The following is a 21,124-nucleotide window of genomic DNA, read 5'->3' as shown; positions in this document are numbered from 1 at the left end:
AATCTTTGCGTGATATGATTTTTTTTTACATTAACTCTCTCAGTGCCAATGAAATAAAAAAATATGTTCATACTGTGCCAGCATTTTTTTTTTTTTTTTTTGTAAAAATAAAAGTGCTTAGGAAGTGAGATACAGCCTTTTTCAGTTATAAGTTAAACAAGGAGTGAATGGAGCTGCAAATCTTCGGATCACGATATCTTGGGTTCTGAACATTCTTTTCCAAAAAAATAAATTAAAATAATAATAATAGAAAAAAAAAGAAAATTAACACTGGATTTTTCGTTCTGGCACTGAGCGCATTCAGAAAAAACGAGGATAACTCGTGGCTTGAAACTGAGAGAGTTAACCACCTCAACACTAGCATTCCTATTCTGAGGAGAACTTTAGCCAAAAATAGCAGATCTACAAGCTCACAACGCCTTGTGTGTGAGCTTGTAGATCTGCTATTTTGGTTAAGGAGGCATAGGTGTAGAGGGGAAAAAGCGCAGACCAAGTAAAAAAAAAAGTTGAACTGAAACACAATTTTATACAACATAGAGATGGTCCCTGCTTCATCTCTCTCTGAGCTAGGGGGTCCTTGGCCTGAAAAACATGGAAGACCCCTGTCTCACAGTATTCTGTAGATCATTCTACACAACTATTAGAGCACTGAAGTCTGATGTCACTGCCACTAGAGGGCGCTGTCCCCCTGCACTCAAAGAGTTATTTATACATTTTTCCTATTGAAAATACCAATAGGTTCATCTAAATTAGAATAGTGTCATATAAGAACTGTGTTCCACAAATAAACAGACCACCCTGGTGATTTTACTGGTATGGATGTGAAGCATCATTTATCCAAAGAAAATGAATCAATTTACTAATTTGTTTTTCTATCAAATGTAACTCAATGGCTGTTTTTTCTTTTTTTTGGAACACTAGACGCCTTAACAGACGACGTCACACTGATACGAAACAGTATGCGCGCGCATGTCGGCAGCAAAAGAACCCCACCGCTCATAAGATGCAATGTTAAAGTGGTCACAGTCTCACGTGTAAATATGCATCCCATCAAACTTCCAGAATCTGATTTTCTCCCAGTGTGGAGGAAGAATGCTTAGGATGTTTACTGTGATATCTCTCGCTCTTGAAATATATAATCCTTGGTTTCTGTTGTGTGTAAACAATAATAACAATTCAAAGCAGTTGTCCTCAAAACTCCACCTCCAGTGGCTGTCATAAGAACGGAGGGAGCGCTCTATGATCACGGCACCAGAACCTGCTTGGCTCGCGCAGCTGAAGCCCGTCAAGACTAATTTATGCTCCGTCCCGCGAAGGTGTCGCGCGCAGAGAACGGCCGAGAATAGCAGATCTCCAAACTCACAGCGGTCGCATCCGTGACGCGGTTGTGAGCTTGTATGTCAGCTGTTGTCGGTGCGCAATACCGTTGCGCGATGAAGTACATATGTGTCGCCAGGGGCGCACCCCACTAGCCAACACACAAGAGGAGGTTGAATGAAGTGAAACAAGCTCACCCCAAAACAGCAGGTTTGGGGATCTGTTAGGAATTTTATTTTATTTTGTTGTTTGTTTTTGTATTCGTATGTTAAGCTTAGACTGTGTAATTTTAACGCTGTATCTTGGCCAGTTCCCACTTGAAAAAGAGACTCAATGTGTTTCTACTGGTTAAATAAAGGTTAAATAAAAATTGATTACATGAAACAGTCACCTGTGCGTCCAGTCTCAATGTTTGTAAACAAATAATTGGTCTATATGAGGAGGAGATTCTAAGATGACCCTATATGGTATTTTCAATAGATAAAATACTTCTGTGAACCAGAGGACGACCCATAGTTACTAAAAGGCTAAAAGTAAAAAGGCTACATTCATGAATATATGTGCACCTAAGGTTCAATATCGATCAGCCTTAAAGGAGTAGTTCAACCAAAAAACTACTTATTTTCTACCAATAACACATCCCATGAAACCTTGAACCCACATTAATGCTCATTATAATATATTATATCTTATCTTCATATAACTGGTCCACATTAATGCTCATTATAATATATTATATGCTATATGCTATCATATGCTACCATGTCTGTCTACACACTCTGTGACTCAGAGAAGGGCTGTGGACACTTCAGAAACCTGCCTACCAGTGACATCATCAATGAGGATTCCCAAACATAGTCAAATACTTCATGTTGTCCGTACATATTAATACAGTTTTAAGGATATATATATATATATTTTGTTTTAATCAAACATTCCAGGTCATACAGTACAGAGAATATAAACCTAAACACATCAACATAAACTTTATGATTATTATTCACATGAATGGTTTCAAACACAACATGGTTTCAGGACAAGATATCAACACATGATCAATATGTCGTCTAATAAAACTATATCATTATGACATTTACACATCACGATTATTGTGACATTTACAAAAATAATGGCGATTAATGACATATTATCGTGATAATCAAAATATGCTTCAAACTTAAAATGGCACTTTTACTGCAAACGCCCTGCATCCCTATTCTAGGGGGAACATTCACCAAAAATAGCAGATCTACAAGCTCACAACGGCTTGTAGATCTGCTATTTTTCGGCAAATCGATTTGTGTAGAGTGAAATAAGAACGTACCAAAAGCACTCTTTCACAGATCTATCTTATAGGGTTTAAGTGGTACTAATTGGTCCTAGCGTATGACGGAGGACAATTTCACCATAAAATAAAATCTCCACAATGCAATTATTGTGAGTGTTTTTTTTTTATCACGATAAACGATACTGATTATTTGTCCCATCCCTACGCTATACAGATCTACATTAACGACCCGACTTCACATAAACTTTATCCAAATATTTCATCTGCTAAATATTTCAGTAGTTTGGAACAGGTGTGTTTAATACCTGTGTAATCTGTATTATGTTATATATTATATATATGTTTTATAATACCTGTGTAATCTGTATTATATTCAAACATTTACACAAAAAATGCAGACCCTCCTTATTCCTGACATGTTACATATGTTCCTAATAACCAGTGGTGTAAAGTAACTAAGTACATTTACTCAAGTACTGTACTTAAGTACAATTTGTAGGTACTTTTACTTTACTGGAGTATTTCCAATTTTCAATACTTTTACTTCTACTCCAATACATCTCAGAGGCAAATATGGTACTTTTACTCCACTACAATTATTTGAAAACTTTAGTTACTAGTTACTTTGCAGATATAAATTATTACGTTATGAAACATACATTAACCACTTTAGCCTTATTTTATACCTAGGCTATTTGAAAATAGCCGATCTACAAGCTCACAACGCGTCGACGCGTTGTGAGCTTGTAGATCTGCTATTTTCAAACATTTTAGTACTTTTACTTTTGGTACTTTAAGTACATTTTTATACCAATACTTTTGTACTTTTACTCAAGTAAATTTTGAATTCCGGACTTTTAATGACTTTTATTTTCTATATTGCAGTATTGATACTTTTACTTAACTGTTTTTACTTTTTCCACCACTGCTACTAACTTTATATAACTTCATAAAACCTTACATAACTTCATATACCAGCATTTTACTGATTGATTACATCAGTTAATAATGCCACACACTCCTAAACTTGTGAACAAACATAAAACATGAAACAATTTCAGGACGGCAAGTTAATAAAAAGGCCATTTTTAACCCTATGAAGCCCGAGTTGTACTGCAGTTGCGCGTCGGGTGTCGCGTGACAAAACCAGCAGATCTACAAGCTCACAATGTGTTCTGCTGAGAGCTTGTAGATCTGCTATTTTTTGGCACGCAACAGAGTATAAATCCTACATAAATCCCAACCTCTCTCTCACACACACACACACACACACACACACACACACACACACACAATTTTTGCGATTAGCAATTATGAATGCTATTTTTAACCGAATAAGCCTATAAAACCGAAAAATGTGTAGATCTACAAGCTCACAACCTGTTGCAGTGATCAGCTATTTTTCGGTGCACGACCCTGTGGCACGCAACGAAGTATAAATCATGTTTTACACAACCTGAATGTTGTTATAATTATAAACGTATCTCTAAAACCATAAAACATAAAACAGTAGAGAATCACACCTCTTCATGTGGAGACAGCATTAACCCTTTAAGAGACCAGGAATGCATCTGCGTCATTTTAAGATTTATTTGGCTATTTTAAAAAAATAGCGAGAGTGCCGCGTTATGAGCTTGTAGATCCGCTAGCAAATCTTTGAAAAAAATGTTTCTAAAGCGAACATTTTAACTCAAATTTAGGGGGATTCCACAAATGTCTTCTAAACCCTAACAGTTTTCTGAAAAACGTATGTTGCTTTAATATCAGTGGTTCTTAAACTTTTTTCACGTCTAAAATAGCAGATGTACAAGCTCATAGCGCGGCTATGAGCTTGTAGATCTGCTATTTTTGAATAGCCAAAGTATAAAATAATGGTTTAAGTGATGACACAGATGCGTTCCCGGTTCAAATGGGTTTAGGATAGTGTTTGTATAAGAACGCGTGCGTGTGTGCGTGCGTGTGTGCGTGTGTGCGTGCGTGTGTGTGCGTGTGTGTGTGTGTGTTAAGTACAGCAGCATGGATACGTAGGACATATTACCGTATAGGAGCGTTTTACTTCTACACGTTTAAACGTTTAAACATTAACCAACATGGTAAACATAGAAGAAAGACAGAACAATCCCTCTAACCGATAGAGAGATATAAATACCCTGGAGGGGGGGGGGGGGGGTACAGTACGGTATGTGACTTTGCATTACACCAGCGGTTCTCAAAGTGAGGTTCGGGGACCCCCTGGGGGTCCTTGAGAGGGTTTCCAGGGGGTCCACAGCTAAATTAGTTAAAGGAGTAGTTCACACAAAAAAATATTATATATCAAATTATTATTGGCTCGGAAACCGACAAAAACTAAACAAATCTCTAATCTGCTATAAATGATAAAACAGTGGTTTTCAACCCTTTACACATCAAGGTCCATTATTTATTCAGCATTTGAGCCACAGAACCACCGTTTGATGACATTTAGACCCCAAACTTAATATTTTGTTATTGTCGGATAAGATTTCGTCCACAATTCCATCCATGCTGTGTTGATGTTGGTTCCATAGGATCATAGTGTAACATTTTACACTCTCAAGATTAAAGTTCTACCTAATAAGGGTTCATTTGGTTACCAGCTCTCCATCGTTTAGCTGGGGACCACCTGGAAGCCCCCTCAAGGACCACTGGTGGTCCCCGGACCACTGGTTGAGAACCACTGCTATATAGGGGCACTGATTATATCAGGTCACAGCAAACAGCACAACACCTTTACGCTCTTTCACCAAGACAACACAAACCAACACAAACCTCAGCAAGAAGGCGGGACCAAGGTTGATTGTCAAAAGTGGATTGGATAACTATAATTAATACCAGCATTATCATAATAATAATAATAATTATTAGTATTACTACCAGTATTATTAGTCACATTCAGGTACAACATAAAGACCATACAAATAACCGTAGACAGGGGATATAAAATATTACAGCATTATGGCATCAAGTACATCAATGAAACATGTGTACGGGTAAAAATAAATAGTTAATATTGGCTGTAAAAGGGAGAAAGGACACGATACTGATACCGTACTTCCTACAGTCTGTGCACTTATATATATATATATATATATATATATATATATATATATATATATATATATATATATATATAGGGTGAAATAGCAGATCTACATAAGCTCATAGCGTGGTACCGAGTGCCGCGCTATGAGCTTGTAGATCTGGAATCTTTGAGAAATCATGAAAATGTGTGCAGATCTTTGAATATATATATTTTTTAAAGTGAACACGTGTAACTCAAATCTTTGCTTCTGGGGGGTCCCTGGAACAACATATTTTGAGGTGGGGGGTCGGCGGCCAAACACATATAAATGCTGGGGTCCTTGATATGAAAAAGGGCCCCGCCCCCAGCCCGTAGTAGTAGTCGTAGGAGCCCCCCCCGCCCCCCAAAAAAAAAACAACAACAACTAAAAACAGCCAGTTGTGTTCGTATAGACAGCCACTCAGCCAAGCCGGATGCAGCTCAGTGGCTTTGAACCGCCAGCCTCCTAGTGGCGGTGGACGGGTACTGCACCACCGGAGCACCGGGCTCTCACAGAGCGTGTACAGGGTTTACATGAGGGTCCGGTTTACAGTACGATGGATCCAAGAGCAAAGGACAACAAGGCAACAGATTCTAAATGTCCTGGACTTCTTACAAGAACAAGAAGATAAAGGACCAGATGATGATGCTTTGGTATGGCTGCAGTGTAGAGCACCGTAGTGACCGCACACTGGAGGTCAGTGGTTTTCAACCAGTGGTCCGGGGACCACCAGTGGTCCTTGGGAAGGGGTACCAGGGGGTCCCCAGCAAAATTAGTTAAAGAGGTGGTGCCATGGTTTTGCACTTTTTCTGTGTTTCATGTGTCTATGAGGTTGATAGAACTTCATTAAGCCCCCTGGTGGTGTTTTTATGGTGTTTTATGTCTTCTCTGACTATTTTGAGTTTCTACCTGGAGGCTGAAACCTTGAGGGTCAAACGTGCCAATAGAAAAACAGCGCTTTAGTGACACAGTAAAAATATACCCTCCCCCTCATTATCATAACACAACAGGTGTGGGCATGAGGAGGAGGAGGGACTAGGACAGGTGGGTGGTGCTAAGGTGGTGGAGGAGGTGCTAAGGTGAGAACCAGGTATACTTAATGAACTGGAGGCGTGTCCTCATAAAAACATAATTTTAACACTTTCTGTACACTTTTCCTCCCAGTATAACCATAATACCTGATGATTATGTTTTAGGGGGGGGGGGGGATCACTGAAAATCACGGCACCCCGTCTTTAACATGGCGTCAGAATCATTTTAACCACTTAGCTTTGGCCATTCAAAAATAGCAGATCTACAAGCTCATAGCACGGCACCGAGTGCAGCGCTATGAGCTTGTAGATCTGCAATTTTTTTGAAAAATCTCGAAAATGTGTGCATATCTTTGATTATATTTATTTTTTAACGAGAACATTTTTAACTCAAATCTTTGCTTCTGGGGGGTCCCTGGCACAAAACATTTTCAGATGGGGGTCCGCGGCCAAATGTTTATCAATCTAGGGGTCCTTGGCATGAAAAAGGATTGAAAACCACTGGTCTAGGTGTGTTCAGAAATACGCTCTGAGAGCTGAGCTGAGCGTCTGCCTCTCTGGGAGCACACTCTGACTGACAGACAAAATATGATTGTTGCAGCTTCTTTGTTATCGCGGTAATAAATCACTGTTTACCGAAGGTATGGCGGTATAAAAAAAAAATCTAAATCATAATAATGGCAGTTATGAACTCGACACAGCAGTACGCATTACACAACCGCGGTATTGCCGTTATTGCACCCAGCCCTAATTCCACATGCATCTATACGTACTGTATGTATAAGCACTCACCAGAGTGTTGATCATGGTCTGAGGACCCAAGCGTCCACTCTCTGTTTTCACCATGTCATGACTTTTTGAAATTAAAATATTCTATATTTTTTTGCATCCAAAGAGCCTCGACGTCCGTCTGTCAGTGTGCGAGTCTTTTATGGGTTTTTGTCGTTTATGGACTCTGTGTAAAGAAACATGTTTAACTCTTTAAATGCCAGAGTTAAAACATCGTGTATACCTGCCCTTGCCAGCGATTTCGAGTGTTTTTTTTCCGTTCCCCACTGGGAACAAACCGAAACTCATTTAACAATAGCGTCCTCGAAGCCGACAAAACCATGGAAAGTTAGTAAGATTTTAAATTGCTCTTTCATCATAGAAACAAGTGGGCTTATAACCAAAACCATCCATGTTCTTTGGGAGAAATTGTGTTAGTGTTCCGTGGAGAAATATTAACCTTTGAAAAATCATAGCATATTATTCTTCTCAACGATCCACCCGGCGATCGCCTCAAAAGACGTAGGAAGGTCTCGGAGAATCGGGGGAAGAAAAAGCCATCGGGATAATGCGTTCCATAGTTATGGGCAGTTAAATGTAGGTTGTTTTCACCAAAAAGCAACAGAAACAGAGAAAAGGCCATTTTTCCAAATCGAATAACAAGGAAGTGAACGGGCTGTTTTTTTTTTTTTTGCAATAACGTGATGCACTGCTGCTCTGCTTCACTGGGAGTCAAATGGTGACTCATATGTTAGCGAACAGCGCCATCTAGTGGAAAACCACTGAAAACACACAACTCGTGTGTACTCACCAAATGGCAGTCAATGAGTTAAACAGGATGGTTGGTAATTACATCATTGTGTCAACAGCGGAACGCTCTGAAACCCGGAGCACATTCTCAGAGCGTATTTCCGAACAGAAGAGCCTGCAGAGCGTTTCAGTGCATTAAGAAGAAGCCTGAAGACCAGTCCCAGTGAGGAGCCCCCCACAGGCGGGGAGGAGGTACTGCAGCACCTCCATCCTACTCCCCCCCGTTTAACATTCCCCGCACCGATAGGCTCCGCCCCCCCACCCCCAGCCTGTAGGCGTCACCAGTGGTGGAAAGTAACGAAGTACATTTACTCAAGTTCTATACTTAGTCAAATTTTGAGGTATTCCTACTTTACTGGAGTATTTCCAATTTTCAGTACTTTTACTTCTACTCCACTACATCTCAGAGGCAAATATTGTACTTTTTACTCCACTACAATTATTGGAAAACTTTCATTACTAGTTACTTTGTAGATTTTGATTATTATTACAAAACATACATTAACCACTTCAGCCCTATATACATTTCGGCCATTTGAAAATAGCAGATCTACAAGCTCTGCGACGCATTGTGAGCTTGTAGATCTGCTATTTTCAAATGATTTGTAAAGAGTACTTTCTACTTTTGGTACTTTAAGTACATTTTGATGCCAATACCTTTGTACTTTTACTCAAGTACATTTTTTTAACTCCGGACTTTTACTTGTAAGTATTTCTACATTGCAGTATCGATACTTTTACTTAAGTAAAACAAATTGAGTACTTTTTTTTCCACCACTGGGTGTCACCAACACAGTAACAAACATCACCCTCCCCCACCCGGCTTTCCCTAGCCCCCAAACATGGCCGCCTGTGTTTCATACATTAAAGGTATCATGACATTCATTTTCACTTTTTTTTATTTTTTATGTTTTTTGGGGGGTTTTATGACCTCAATTACACCAAAAAAAATTGAACTTTGAACATTCAGTGGATTTTCTGTGGTCTAGGGTTTTCTGAATAATTAGGCTGAAAAGTAATCTGAGCTTGGCCCTTCGACAGTGAGGTCACTGTCGAATAATCCCGCCCACTCTCCTCCTCGCCCCTCCCCTCCCCTATCCTTTCCTTTGGGGGGGGGCGGAGCAGAGGCGATGATTGACAGGCAAAATCCCTCACCAGCGACACCCGCAGGCAAAGATTTCTTTTTTCATTGCAGTTGAAAAGGCTTTAGAAATGTGAGAGAAAAACACCTGCCATGGATCACTGGAATGGAATTTTCACTTAAAACTTTTTGTACACTTTTGAAGGACCAGGACAAAGACTTTGAATGTGGTGTAAAAGTGAATGTCATTAAACCTTTAAGACGTTTTTTGGGGGTCACCACACACAGTGTCACCATTTAACGAACACCAGGCCGGCCAGCAGGCCGTAGCCCAGCACCAGGAACAGAACCTTGAGCAGCCGGTCCTCCTTCTCCTCCAGCTCTCGGGACAGGATCTCGAAGAAGGTGACGAACAGGAAGGTCCCGGCGGCCACGCCCTGCAGCACCGCCGACGCCACGCCGCCCGCCAGCGTGCGGGCCGACTCGATGCCCATGCCCACGCCGATGCCCAGCGGGATCATCAGGCTGACCGTCAGCGCCAGCTTCACCGCGTCCCTATGGAGGAGAGGGGACAAGCACCACCCAAGTCACAGACTGTTCAACCCCCTACAACGACCGCGACCGGGCAAGGGGCTCTACCGCAGTATCAAGAGTTCCACCACCAGATTTTGGTGTAGTTTCAATCCAGCTGCTGTCAGAATGCTGAATGGGGCATAAGCCTGGATGAGTTCAGCAGCCTGACAGCAGGCGGCGCAGACTTTTCTGGCTCTTCCTGAACACACCTGTGGATTATACCAGGGACAATGACTTGGACTTTAGCCCCCCCCTCGGACACACCTGTGGACTACACCAGGTACAAATGACTTTTTGTTGCACTCCCTCATGGAGCTACATGCGGATTATACTAGGGTCAGTCCACTCTAGGTGGACACGCACTGACCTTTTGCACCTTAATCCCTTGTATAACGCACTGACTTTTTTTGGGTCTTTTTTTATTGTGCTCCTTTTCCTCTAAGCACCTTAACGTCCATATGTATATCATGCACAGTATAAGTATAACATGCACAGTATACAATACATTGCTGCTATGCTCAGGCACCTTAGTTTAGTTTAGTTTTTTTAGTTTTTTTTATTATCTCAGGTAATTTGTAAATATGTAGATAACTTGTCTGGCCTTCTGTTGCTCTCTTGTTTTGATCTCCTTCCCACCTGCCCCCCACCCTCTTCTTCTCCCCCCCCCCCCTCTTCTTTCTATGGAAACTAACGTTGCGATGGGAACGATGTACAAAAAAGAATTTCACCCACTTTTTTACCTTGTAAACCTGTGATGTGACAATAAAACTGATTCTGATTCTGATTCTGAGGAGATAAATGTATTGTAGGCGCCAGAGACAGCACAGCAGTTTTAAGTTACAGATTATACAGATTGTCATGATAAAAAGCTGTTATGCTGGTGAAAGTGTTTGTGCTCCGTTATCTAAAAGACAAACATCTCTATGTGCCCAACTCTGTTCTGGGACCTCGAGACTGGTAGGTATAGAGGAGGAGTAGTAGAAGAAGAGCGGATTTGTACTTATTGTGACATACATTATATTGAGAATGAGTTCCATTTTATTTTCTACGGCCCCTTATATCATGAGCTACGTCAACAATGATTTAATAGGTGCAAAAACCTAGATTTGATTTGGTTAAATGGCGCAGAGAGACTGGTATGGATTTTTTTAAATAGGGTATTTGCACTTGCGGAATATTTAGAAAAGGCATGGGACAAACGGGCAAAGAGAACATACATGTGATGTATCAACCCGATCTCCAGAGGAAACGTTCTCTTTGAACGTTTTTGAAATTCCGTGAATAGACACGGAAAAACCCGAAATTCCGTGCAGAGCCGCCTCGCATCTCCCCCATTGTGACTAAACCATGACGGAGGCGCGCAGTCACAGGCGAACTGTCACCCCGTGAAGGACCACCGAGGGAGCTAAGGCGACCGAGTTGCCGTCCTGAACGGTGTGACGTTGGCCTGTGCCTACTCAGCGCCGTTTGAGTTATGTACCGATAGGCACAGAATCGTAAATTTTTTTGTGGGGACTGCTCTGCTTCCGGGTTTTTCCGGGTTGCGACTGGTTACGCCCACCGTGGGACTCGCCGTACATATGCACACAATTTCTGGGTTTCTAGGCGACTATCCACGGAATGAAGTGCACTGGATCCGTGCAATGTTACGGAGATCTCAGGGTGGATGTATATTTACCTTTTTTATTTTTATTTTATTTTTTTTGGGTGTTAACCAAATGTTTTTTTTCTTGTGCAGTTTTCCTGGAAGTGAATGTTTTTTTGTCTACAAAGCCTAAAAGCCAAACAAATACATGTTTTTATTCCAGGGTCACATTTAATTTATGTTTTTGGTGTCTTATAAACCCGTAAAGGGATGGGTCTTATGACAAGACACGAAAATAAAAATGCATTCATTCATTCATTCATTCATACATACAGATTATACACGGCATTAGAAATGCAGTAAGAAGGCTTTGATCAGACAGAGGTCTGTTATTGAGCTCAGGTCATTATTCAAAAAGAACACACAGCTGAATTCAGCGATTGACCAATCAGAATCAGACATTCAACCAAGCCGTGTCATAAGTAACACCAGGCTCCTCCTCCTCCTCCTACCTCATGGGCAGCGTTGCCTTGGCGATGCTGACGCCCAGCGCCACGGCGGCCAGGCTCTCGTGGATGGCCACGCCCAGGAAGAGGCGGGCCAGCGCGGGCCCCTCCCCCTGGAGGCCCAGGGCCAGCCCCTCGAACACGGAGTGGGCGGAGAGAGCCAGCACCAGGCTGACCAGGCGCAGAGGCCCCGCCCCGGCCAGCTCCGTCAGGTTGCCGTGGTGATGGTGGTGGTGGTGACCATGTGACTGGCGGCGGCCAATAGGAAGGGCTGTTGTTGGGGATCGGGGACATTTTGTGACGACGATGAATTTGTCGTACGATGATGAATGTACGGTTGATGAATTAACTCTTTTAGACGCATCTGTGTCCTTTTAACACATCCACCGCCAAGAACGTAGTCCTACGGTCCGTTAAATCCAACTGTTAAGCGCCGAGACCGTAGCCCTACGGGCTGCGGTCTTTTCGCGCATGCGCGGTCCGGGTTCACTTTTGGATTTTTTTTGATCCACTTCCGTTTCCGGTTTGATGACCGGAAACGGAATTATTTGGGATCCGGTTTTGACGATCACGTCGTCCGCTCCCATTCTACAGACGAAACTGAAACTCAATTCTCTTCCTGTAGTTTTTTCTCCTCGCATTTCACTGTTTAACGTAATCCGCTCTAACTACAACATGGATACCCCGTTTGACACGTGGTTTTCACTGGGAGATACAGTGGGATGTCGCAGATGTAAACAGACCGTGTACGGCTCAATCTTAAGGATTTTAACAAGATCTATGGCGACATGAAAAAAACAAAAAAACAACAAAAACACCTTGGCACTGGTGAGTACATTATGAGATTAACCTCTGGCGGTCGATGTGTTAAGATTTCTTTGGCTATTCAAAAATAGCAGATCTACAAGCTCATAGCGTGGCACAGAGTGCAGCGCTATGAGCTTGTAGATCTTTTTTTTTTTTTTTTTATCGTGAAAATTGGTGCAAATCTTTGAATATATATGTTTTAAAGCGAACATTTTCAACTCCGATCTGTGCTTCTGGGGGGTCCCTGGAACAACATATTTTGAGATGGGGGTCCGGGGGCCAAATACATATCATTTTGGGGGTCCTTGACATGAAAAAGTTGGAGCACCACTGATATAGAAACATACTTTTAGGATTTAGAAAAATAAATAAGATATGTATTTGACCCCCATCTCAAAATATGTTGTTCCAGAGACAGAGACCCCCCAGAAGAAAAGATTTGATTTACAAATGTTCGCTTTAAAAATAAATATATATATTCAAAGATTTTCACAAATCTTCAAGTTTTTTCAAAAAATTGCAAATCTACAAGCTTTGCTGAGCTTGTATATCTGCTATTTTTGAATAGCCATGAAAATTTAAATGACACAGATGCGTTCCCGGATTGAATGGGTTAATTGTGTTTTTCGGCCTTGAACATTGGAACATGTGAATATAATTTACATTTATATGTTTGACTTTTAGGCAGATATGACAAATACAATAAGTATACAAAGAAATGATAATGAACAACCAATAATCAAAATAAATGATGTAACTAAAGGCCAACAGGCCATATAGTTAATACTAGTAAACTTCCAAAAATAACGGAAATAGCTGATCTACAAGCTCTGCTATCAATTATATTCTTGATTTTGTTTTTAAATGTATGATAATTTTTCAACATATGAATTTATGATTATGCTAAATAATTGTGATCCAGCGATTATTTACCAATAGGAGAGCTGCGTGCGGGGGAGATGATTATGATGTCACAACAGGACCTACCAATAGGAGAGCTGCGTGCGGGGGAGATGAAGGGCGTGTCGTACTCCGAGTCGCTGCCCCCCTCAGACCCGCCCCCCGCCCCGGCGTTGAAGGTCTCCAGGTCGATGAAGGAGGGCTTCTCCTTCCTGAAGGTCAGGACCGTCTGCTCCACCAACACGGTGAGGAAGAAGCCCAGCATCATCATGGTCTCTGCTAGAGGGTAGTCTGTGGAGATGTGGAGCTCACTGCACACCTCTGACACCTGGAAGCACACACACACACACACACACGCACACACGCGCACGCGCACACGCACACATCACACACGCGCGCACACGCACACGCACACGCACACACATTTAACATCTCTATTTGCGTTCACATTTAACAAGACATTCTTCAACACAAACAGCAGTAGGCACACGAACTTGGCAAAGCTCAACAACAAGTGTTTCAGGACACAGATCACGGGTAGAGTTGATTTTGACAGCAAAATTTTTATTCAGTTTTAGTCATAGTCCTTTGAATCAAATTCCATTTAGTTTTTGTCATATTTTAGTCATTCTGAAATGTTTTAGTTTTTAGTCTAGTTTTAGTCGACTAAATATCACAAGATTATAGACGACTAAAACTACAGTTGATTTAGTCGACTAAAATGTATGTTGGCGGTGCCTTGATGGCGTCATAACGGCTGATATTACACATGGTTGCATGCTGAAAATAGCAGATCTACAAGCTCACAACGCGTCGCAGTGCGACGCGTTGTGAGCTTGTAGATCTGCTAGATCTTGGAGCTTGTAGATCTGCTATTTTCAGAGTGCAACCAAACATAAAATGACTTGTCTTTTAGTTCTACTGGATCTCTTCTCCACTAGATCCCTCACTAACATCTTAGTCTAGTTTGTATTTGTTGACGAAATTGTCAATATATTTAGTCTTAGTTTTAGCCATCATAGCCATCATAGTCGACGAAATCAATAACACCACCACGTACACGCACGCGCGCGTGTGCACACACACACACACACACACACGTTGACACAGGGTTTAGGGTTAGTCTGTTTAGGGCGGTGGTTCTCAATCTGTGGGTCGGGTCCCACATGATTCTTTTTTTACCATTACAGCATCAAAAGTAATCAACAAACATTACTATAAAAACTGGTAAAAAGAAAAAAAGAGATCATTTGGATTAAATATTTAGGAAAGGTCATGGAAGGGGAACCTTCTGAGAGCTTCCTGAGCAAATCAATTGACTTCTCAAGTCTCAGAAGCAGCCAGGCTGAACAGCGTGTGTTCAGGGTTAGTGGTACGTTGTCTCTAGAAGCAGGCAGCAGGGCGCTAGGGTCAGGGTTAAAGGTTAAAGGTTAGAGGTTAAAGGTCATAGTACCTGGTCTCTAGTAGCAGGCAGCAGGGTGTTAGGGTCAGGGTTAAAGGTTAGTGGTACGTTGTCTCTAGTAGCAGGCAGCAGGGCGCTAGGGTCAGGGTTAAAGGTTAGAGGTTAAAGGTCATAGTACCTTGTCTCTAGTAGCAGGAAGCAGAGCGTTGAAGCAGGTTAAAGGGTAAAGGTCATAGTACCTTGTCTCTAGTAGCAGGAAGCAGAGCGTTGAAGCAGGTTAAAGGGTAAAGGGTAAAGGTCATAGTACCTTGTCTCTAGTAGCAGGCAGCAGAGCGTTGAAGCAGGTTAAAGGTTAAAGGTCATAGTACCTTGTCTCTAGTAGCAGGAAGCAGAGCGTTGAAGCAGGTTAAAGGGTAAAGGTTAAAGGTCATAGTACCTTGTCTCTAGTAGCAGGCAGCAGGGCGTTGAAGCAGTTTAAAGGGTAAAGGTCATAGTACCTTGTCTCTAGTAGCAGGAAGCAGAGCGTTGAAGCAGGTTAAAGGGTAAAGGGTAAAGGTCATAGTACCTTGTCTCTAGTACCAGGCAGCAGGGCGTTGAAGCAGGTTAAAGGGTAAAGGTCATAGTACCTTGTCTCTAGTAGCAGGCAGCAGAGCGTTGAAGCAGGTTAAAGGGTAAAGGGTAAAGGTCAGTACCTTGTCTCTAGTAGCAGGCAGCAGGGCGTTGAAGCAGGTTAAAGGGTAAAGGGTAAAGGTCATAGTACCTTGTCTCTAGTAGCAGGCAGCAGAGCGTTGAAGCAGGTTAAAGGGTAAAGGGTAAAGGTCATAGTACCTTGTCTCTAGTAGCAGGCAGCAGAGCGTTGAAGCAGGTTAAAGGGTAAAGGTCAGTACCTTGTCTCTAGTAGCAGGCAGCAGAGCGTTGAAGCAGGTTAAAGGGTAAAGGGTAAAGGTCATAGTACCTTGTCTCTAGTAGCAGGCAGCAGAGCGTTGAAGCAGGTTAAAGGGTAAAGGGTAAAGGTCATAGTACCTTGTCTCTAGTAGCAGGCAGCAGAGCGTTGAAGCAGGTTAAAGGGTAAAGGGTAAAGGTCATAGTACCTTGTCTCTAGTAGCAGGAAGCAGGGCGTTGAAGCAGGTTAAAGGGTAAAGGGTAAAGGTCAGTACCTTGTCTCTAGTAGCAGGCAGCAGGGCGTTGAAGCAGGTTAAAGGGTAAAGGGTAAAGGTCATAGTACCTTGTCTCTAGTAGCAGGCAGCAGAGCGTTGAAGCAGGTTAAAGGGTAAAGGGTAAAGGTCAGTACCTTGTCTCTAGTAGCAGGAAGCAGGGCGTTGAAGCAGGTTAAAGGGTAAAGGTCAGTACCTTGTCTCTAGTAGCAGGAAGCAGGGCGTTGAAGCAGGTTAAAGGGTAAAGGTCAGTACCTTGTCTCTAGTAGCAGGAAGCAGGGCGTTGAAGCAGGTTAAAGGGTAAAGGTCATAGTACCTTGTCTCTAGTAGCAGGAAGCAGGGCGTTGAAGCATGTTGCCAGGAAGACTCCTCCTCCAAAGGAGTTGCAGAGCGCCAGGGCCTTCCTGTAGCTCTGGGCCTTCTCATGGTCCACCATGAGGAGCCTGACGGGCACCAGGACCCCCACCATCATCACAATGAACATGCCCAGGATGCACAGCACCTTGGCCGCCACCACCACCTCCATGCTGCCGCCTCCCGCTACGCCTGGCAGAGATGAGAGCATTATGAACATTACCTCAGCGTTATCGTGGCCAAAGATGATTGAGATTAACGAAATTATCGCGTTGACCAAAATATGCTTAAAGGAATAGTTCACCCTCAAAATGACTTTTTCTCTATGACTTGATTTCATGGATATCTTTTTCTTTTTGTCTCATTCCTAAGACAATAATCTGATGACCGGCGGACCGGGTAGGCAGCGGTTCCGGGTAGGAGACACAAAGACTCTCCTTTGTGTCTCCTACCGGTCCGCCGGTCATCAAATGACTGGCTTAGGACAAAAAGATATCCATGAATTCAAGTCTCCATGGGGCGACTAATCTGAGTCATTATTTATCTATTTGCTTGGCACTGAATGTGTTAACCAGTTTTGTTAACCCCCAGCATCCCTATTCTGGGGGGAACGTTCGCCGATCTAAAATAGCCGATCTACAAGCTCACAACGCGTTGCGTTGCAACGCGTTGTGAGCTTGTAGATCGGCTATGTTGGGCCAAATGGAAGAGTGAAGTAAGAGCGTACCAAATGCATCCTCTAACGCTCTTCTGTCCGACAGCAACGACATGAGAATGATATTTCTGTTTGGCTTTTGAGGCTTTGTGAAGCAAACACTGACCACGGCAACATGATGACAAATAACTTGAATATACAAGACTGACAATAATCACATTAAATAATGTGCTGTGGCCAAAACAGGACATATTCAATAATGGCATACTTTCAAAATGTTCTAAAAAGTAGAATAATAGGTGATTTGTATCAAGGGCGCCGATACTGTGGGTGCCTCGGGGCTAAAGCACCCAGGCCAAATGACGAGCACCCAGTGGGCGAGGGGGGGGGGGCGGGGGGGCTCCAGGCTCCAGGCTTTGTCTTCACCTAGTAGGTAAATTAAGGTAAATTAACAGAATTAAAGTTACAAAACCCCCCCAAAAAAGTAAAATATCGGCGCCCCTGATTTCTATAATATCTTTGTTGGAAGGCCTACCCTGAACCACCACGCTGTAATGACGTCACACTGGCAGCAGGAGGTGCTCTTCCTCTGTGGAACACACACTAGTGTGGTCTGGTCATGATGATGAAGATGATGATGATGATGATGATGAAGATGATGATGATGACGTCACCATGGAACTCCTGCTTAAAGACAAACACATGGTAGCAGACATTGAGGTTTTAGTTGCTGACATCTTGGCATGACGTCATGTTGGTTCATTGTGCAGAAGTATTTTAGAGGGTTTCAAACCGCTGGTATTGCAGGCAGGGTTGCCAGATCTGATTATTGTAATTTCCTGCAAGATTTTATTTGAAAATAGCAGATCTACAAGCTCACAACGCGTCGCGACGCGTTGTGAGCTTGTAGATCGGCTATTTTCAAATAGCTGATGTACAGTATATGTTAAAGTGCACATGTGGCCCATATTCGCTTCTTTTGGGCTGGTTTTCCTAGGCCTGGTTGCTTGTTTCTCTCACATAATCTGGCAACACAGATTGCAGGTGGTCCCTGGCCATAAAAATACAACTTTTTTATGTTATTTATATTTTTTACTTTTAATAACTTACAGGAGTTCTTACTGTATGGTGTGTGTGTGTGATATGAAATGTGAGCTTACCATAATCACAGTAATCCTTCATCATATTCCATCATATTCAAACAAAATCACTGTATTTTATTAGATATTATATTGATATTATAGCTATTTTCTCCAGCTCCCTGCGGTGCATGAACCCCCCCCCCCCCCCCCCTCCCACCACTATGGTGTGGGGTGGGTCTATGATGGACCCACCACGCACAATAGTGGTGGTCCCCAGGTTGCTCTTAGTCAGGATGGTGGTCCCTGGGCCATTGATTTGACCATTTCAAGGGGGTTCCAAAGGTCTGCAACTGTGAGAGTGTACACATGGAACCAAATGGACCCCCCCCCCACACACACACACACACACACACACACACACACACACACACACACAGAGTAAAGAGTGGTCTGAAAAAATACATTTTTACTCAAGTGAAAGTATCAATACTGCAATGTGAAAATACTCTTTCACATATAAACATCTTTTGAAAATAGCAGATCTACAAGCTCACAATGCGTCGTGTGAGCTTGTAGATCGGCTATTTTCAAATGGCCAAAATGTATATAGGGCTGAAGTGGTTAATGTATGTTTTGAGATAATAATACAAATCTACAAAGTAACTAGTAACTAAGTTTTCAAATCATTGTAGTGGAGTAAAAGTAAAAAAATTACCTCTGAGATGTAGTGGAATTATTGGAAATATTCCAGTAAAGTAAAAAATACGTCAAAAGTTCAGTACTTGAGTAAATGTACTATGTATTTTATCGATGTTGATTTTTTTTATATCTACGAAAGTCTTAGCTCCACCTCCCCCCCCCCCCCTCAGATTAACCTGGAATGTCAGCTCCAAAGCCCATACTTCTCCAAACATGTACAGATTTAAAATATAAGGTGCTTTACCCGCTTGTCCTAAATGTTAACTAGGTGTCCGGAGTATTTGTGTAATGTATTAGTCCATATTCTTCAATAAAGAAGTGTTTTAATCCTGTCTGTGGCCGAACGCCATTTCTTTTCCTCGTTTACTTCCCGTTTACATTGAGTGTAATTCCGGCTTTCACCAGATGCGCGCCGTCACTACCGCCCTGTAGGAACTCCAACAGAATCGACCACAGACGGGATTAAAACACTTCTTTATTGAAGAATATAGACTAATACATTAAACACATACTCCAGACACCTAGAGAACATGTGTGGCAAGCGGGTAAACACCTTATATTTATATATATTTATGTTTATATACTCTGGTAGATACAAATAAATGTCAAAATCGATCAAATACATCTATACGAGAGGCTAGTGTTGATCATGTCTTGTATATCATTGTATATTATTATTTATCTTTAAAATGCCTTGATGAATTGAATACACACACAGGACCACAATGGAAACAAGCCCTGTGTTATCCTTTTAACATCATTGTATAAATCCTAATATTTACACACTGTTCATAAAGTATTCATTAAATCAAGACACCTGAACGGAGGGTTCACCAAAAACAGCTTCTTTAAATGTACTTTATTATTATTACACACATTAATAATGTACTTTATTATTATTATTATTATGACACACATTAATAATGTACTTTATTATTATTATTATTATGACACACATTAATAATGTACTTTATTATTATTATTCATAATATTGTTACCTTGTTGTTTCGTCTCTTCCTCTGATCTGATCTCCAGGAAACTGCACTTTACTTCCTGGTTGTACACGTGACACTCACTCTGCGTTGTGATTGGTCCTCCCGTCATAACGTTGTTGTTATTATTATGATTATTATGATTATTAAGATTATTATTATTATTTGTAGTATTATTATTATTGTTATTATTAATATTATGATTATTATTATTATTATAATTATGATTATTTTAATTATGATTATGATTATTATTATAATTATTGTTATTATTAATATTATGATTATTATAATTATTATAATTATGATTATTTTAATTATTATTATTATTATTATTATTATTATTATTATTATGATTATTATGATTATTATTATTATTAATATTATTATCATTGTTATGATACATATTTGCATTATTGTTATTATTAGTGCTTTATTGAAAAATAAACATCCTGTCTGTCAAATGGAGGAAACATCATGAAGTTTGTTAAACAGACAGACAGTAGGATCTGTAAATCTGTAATGTTTCACATTTACTGTCTATAATAACCACAAGGAAATGAACAGATATACAACCACATACCCACTAAGTACATTTACTCGAGTACTGTACTTAAGTCCAATTTTGAGTATTGTTTTACTTTCTTCAGTATTTACAATGTTCAATACTTTTACTTCTACTCCACTACATCTCTGAGACAAAATATTATACTTTTTACTCCATTAAAATTATATGAAAACTTTAGTTATTAGTTACTTTGTAGATTTTCATTATTATTACAAAACATACATTGACCACTTCAGGCCTAGTATATATATTTCAGCCATTTGAAAATAGCAGATCTACAAGCTCACAATGCATTGTGAGCTTGTAGATCTGCTATTTTCAAAAGACTGTTTATACATTTTGAACCTGTGAAATGGGACATTCTGCACAATGAGTACTTTTACTTTTGGTACTTTAGGTATTAAGTCCATGCCAACACTTTTGTACTTTTACTCTAGTAGTTTTTTAATACCGAACTTGTACTTGTAACAGA

The 21,124-nt window shown here is 41.1% G+C and overlaps 1 protein-coding gene across 2 annotated transcripts; it reads right to left on the bottom strand.

Annotated features, from left to right (window-relative positions):
- Positions 1-8,912: 8,912 nt before the first annotated feature.
- LOC308087395 (zinc transporter ZIP3-like) lies at positions 8,913-20,127 on the bottom strand. Of its 2 annotated transcripts, none has more exons than XM_080431199.1 (6): positions 20,091-20,127; positions 17,847-17,995; positions 16,619-16,848; positions 13,834-14,074; positions 12,046-12,310; positions 8,913-9,930 (listed from the first exon to the last, which is right to left on the bottom strand). In XM_080431199.1, the coding sequence occupies exons 3-6, from the start codon at positions 16,826-16,828 to the stop codon at positions 9,666-9,668; spliced, it is 981 nt and encodes a 326-aa protein (XP_080287325.1). In that variant the 5' UTR covers positions 16,829-16,848; positions 17,847-17,995; positions 20,091-20,127; the 3' UTR covers positions 8,913-9,665. The 2 variants fall into 2 exon arrangements, with proteins under 2 accessions (XP_080287325.1, XP_080287326.1); XM_080431200.1 differs by having other exon boundaries at positions 17,847-17,992; positions 20,091-20,126.
- Positions 20,128-21,124: the final 997 nt, after the last annotated feature.

The sequence above is a fragment of the Gymnoscopelus braueri genome, assembly GCF_963280865.1.
Source record: "Gymnoscopelus braueri genome assembly, chromosome: 6".
NCBI classification, from domain to species: domain Eukaryota; kingdom Metazoa; phylum Chordata; class Actinopteri; order Myctophiformes; family Myctophidae; genus Gymnoscopelus; species Gymnoscopelus braueri.
Note: the sequence above shows the minus strand (reverse complement) of the source record. Positions and strands in the feature narration are given on the sequence as shown.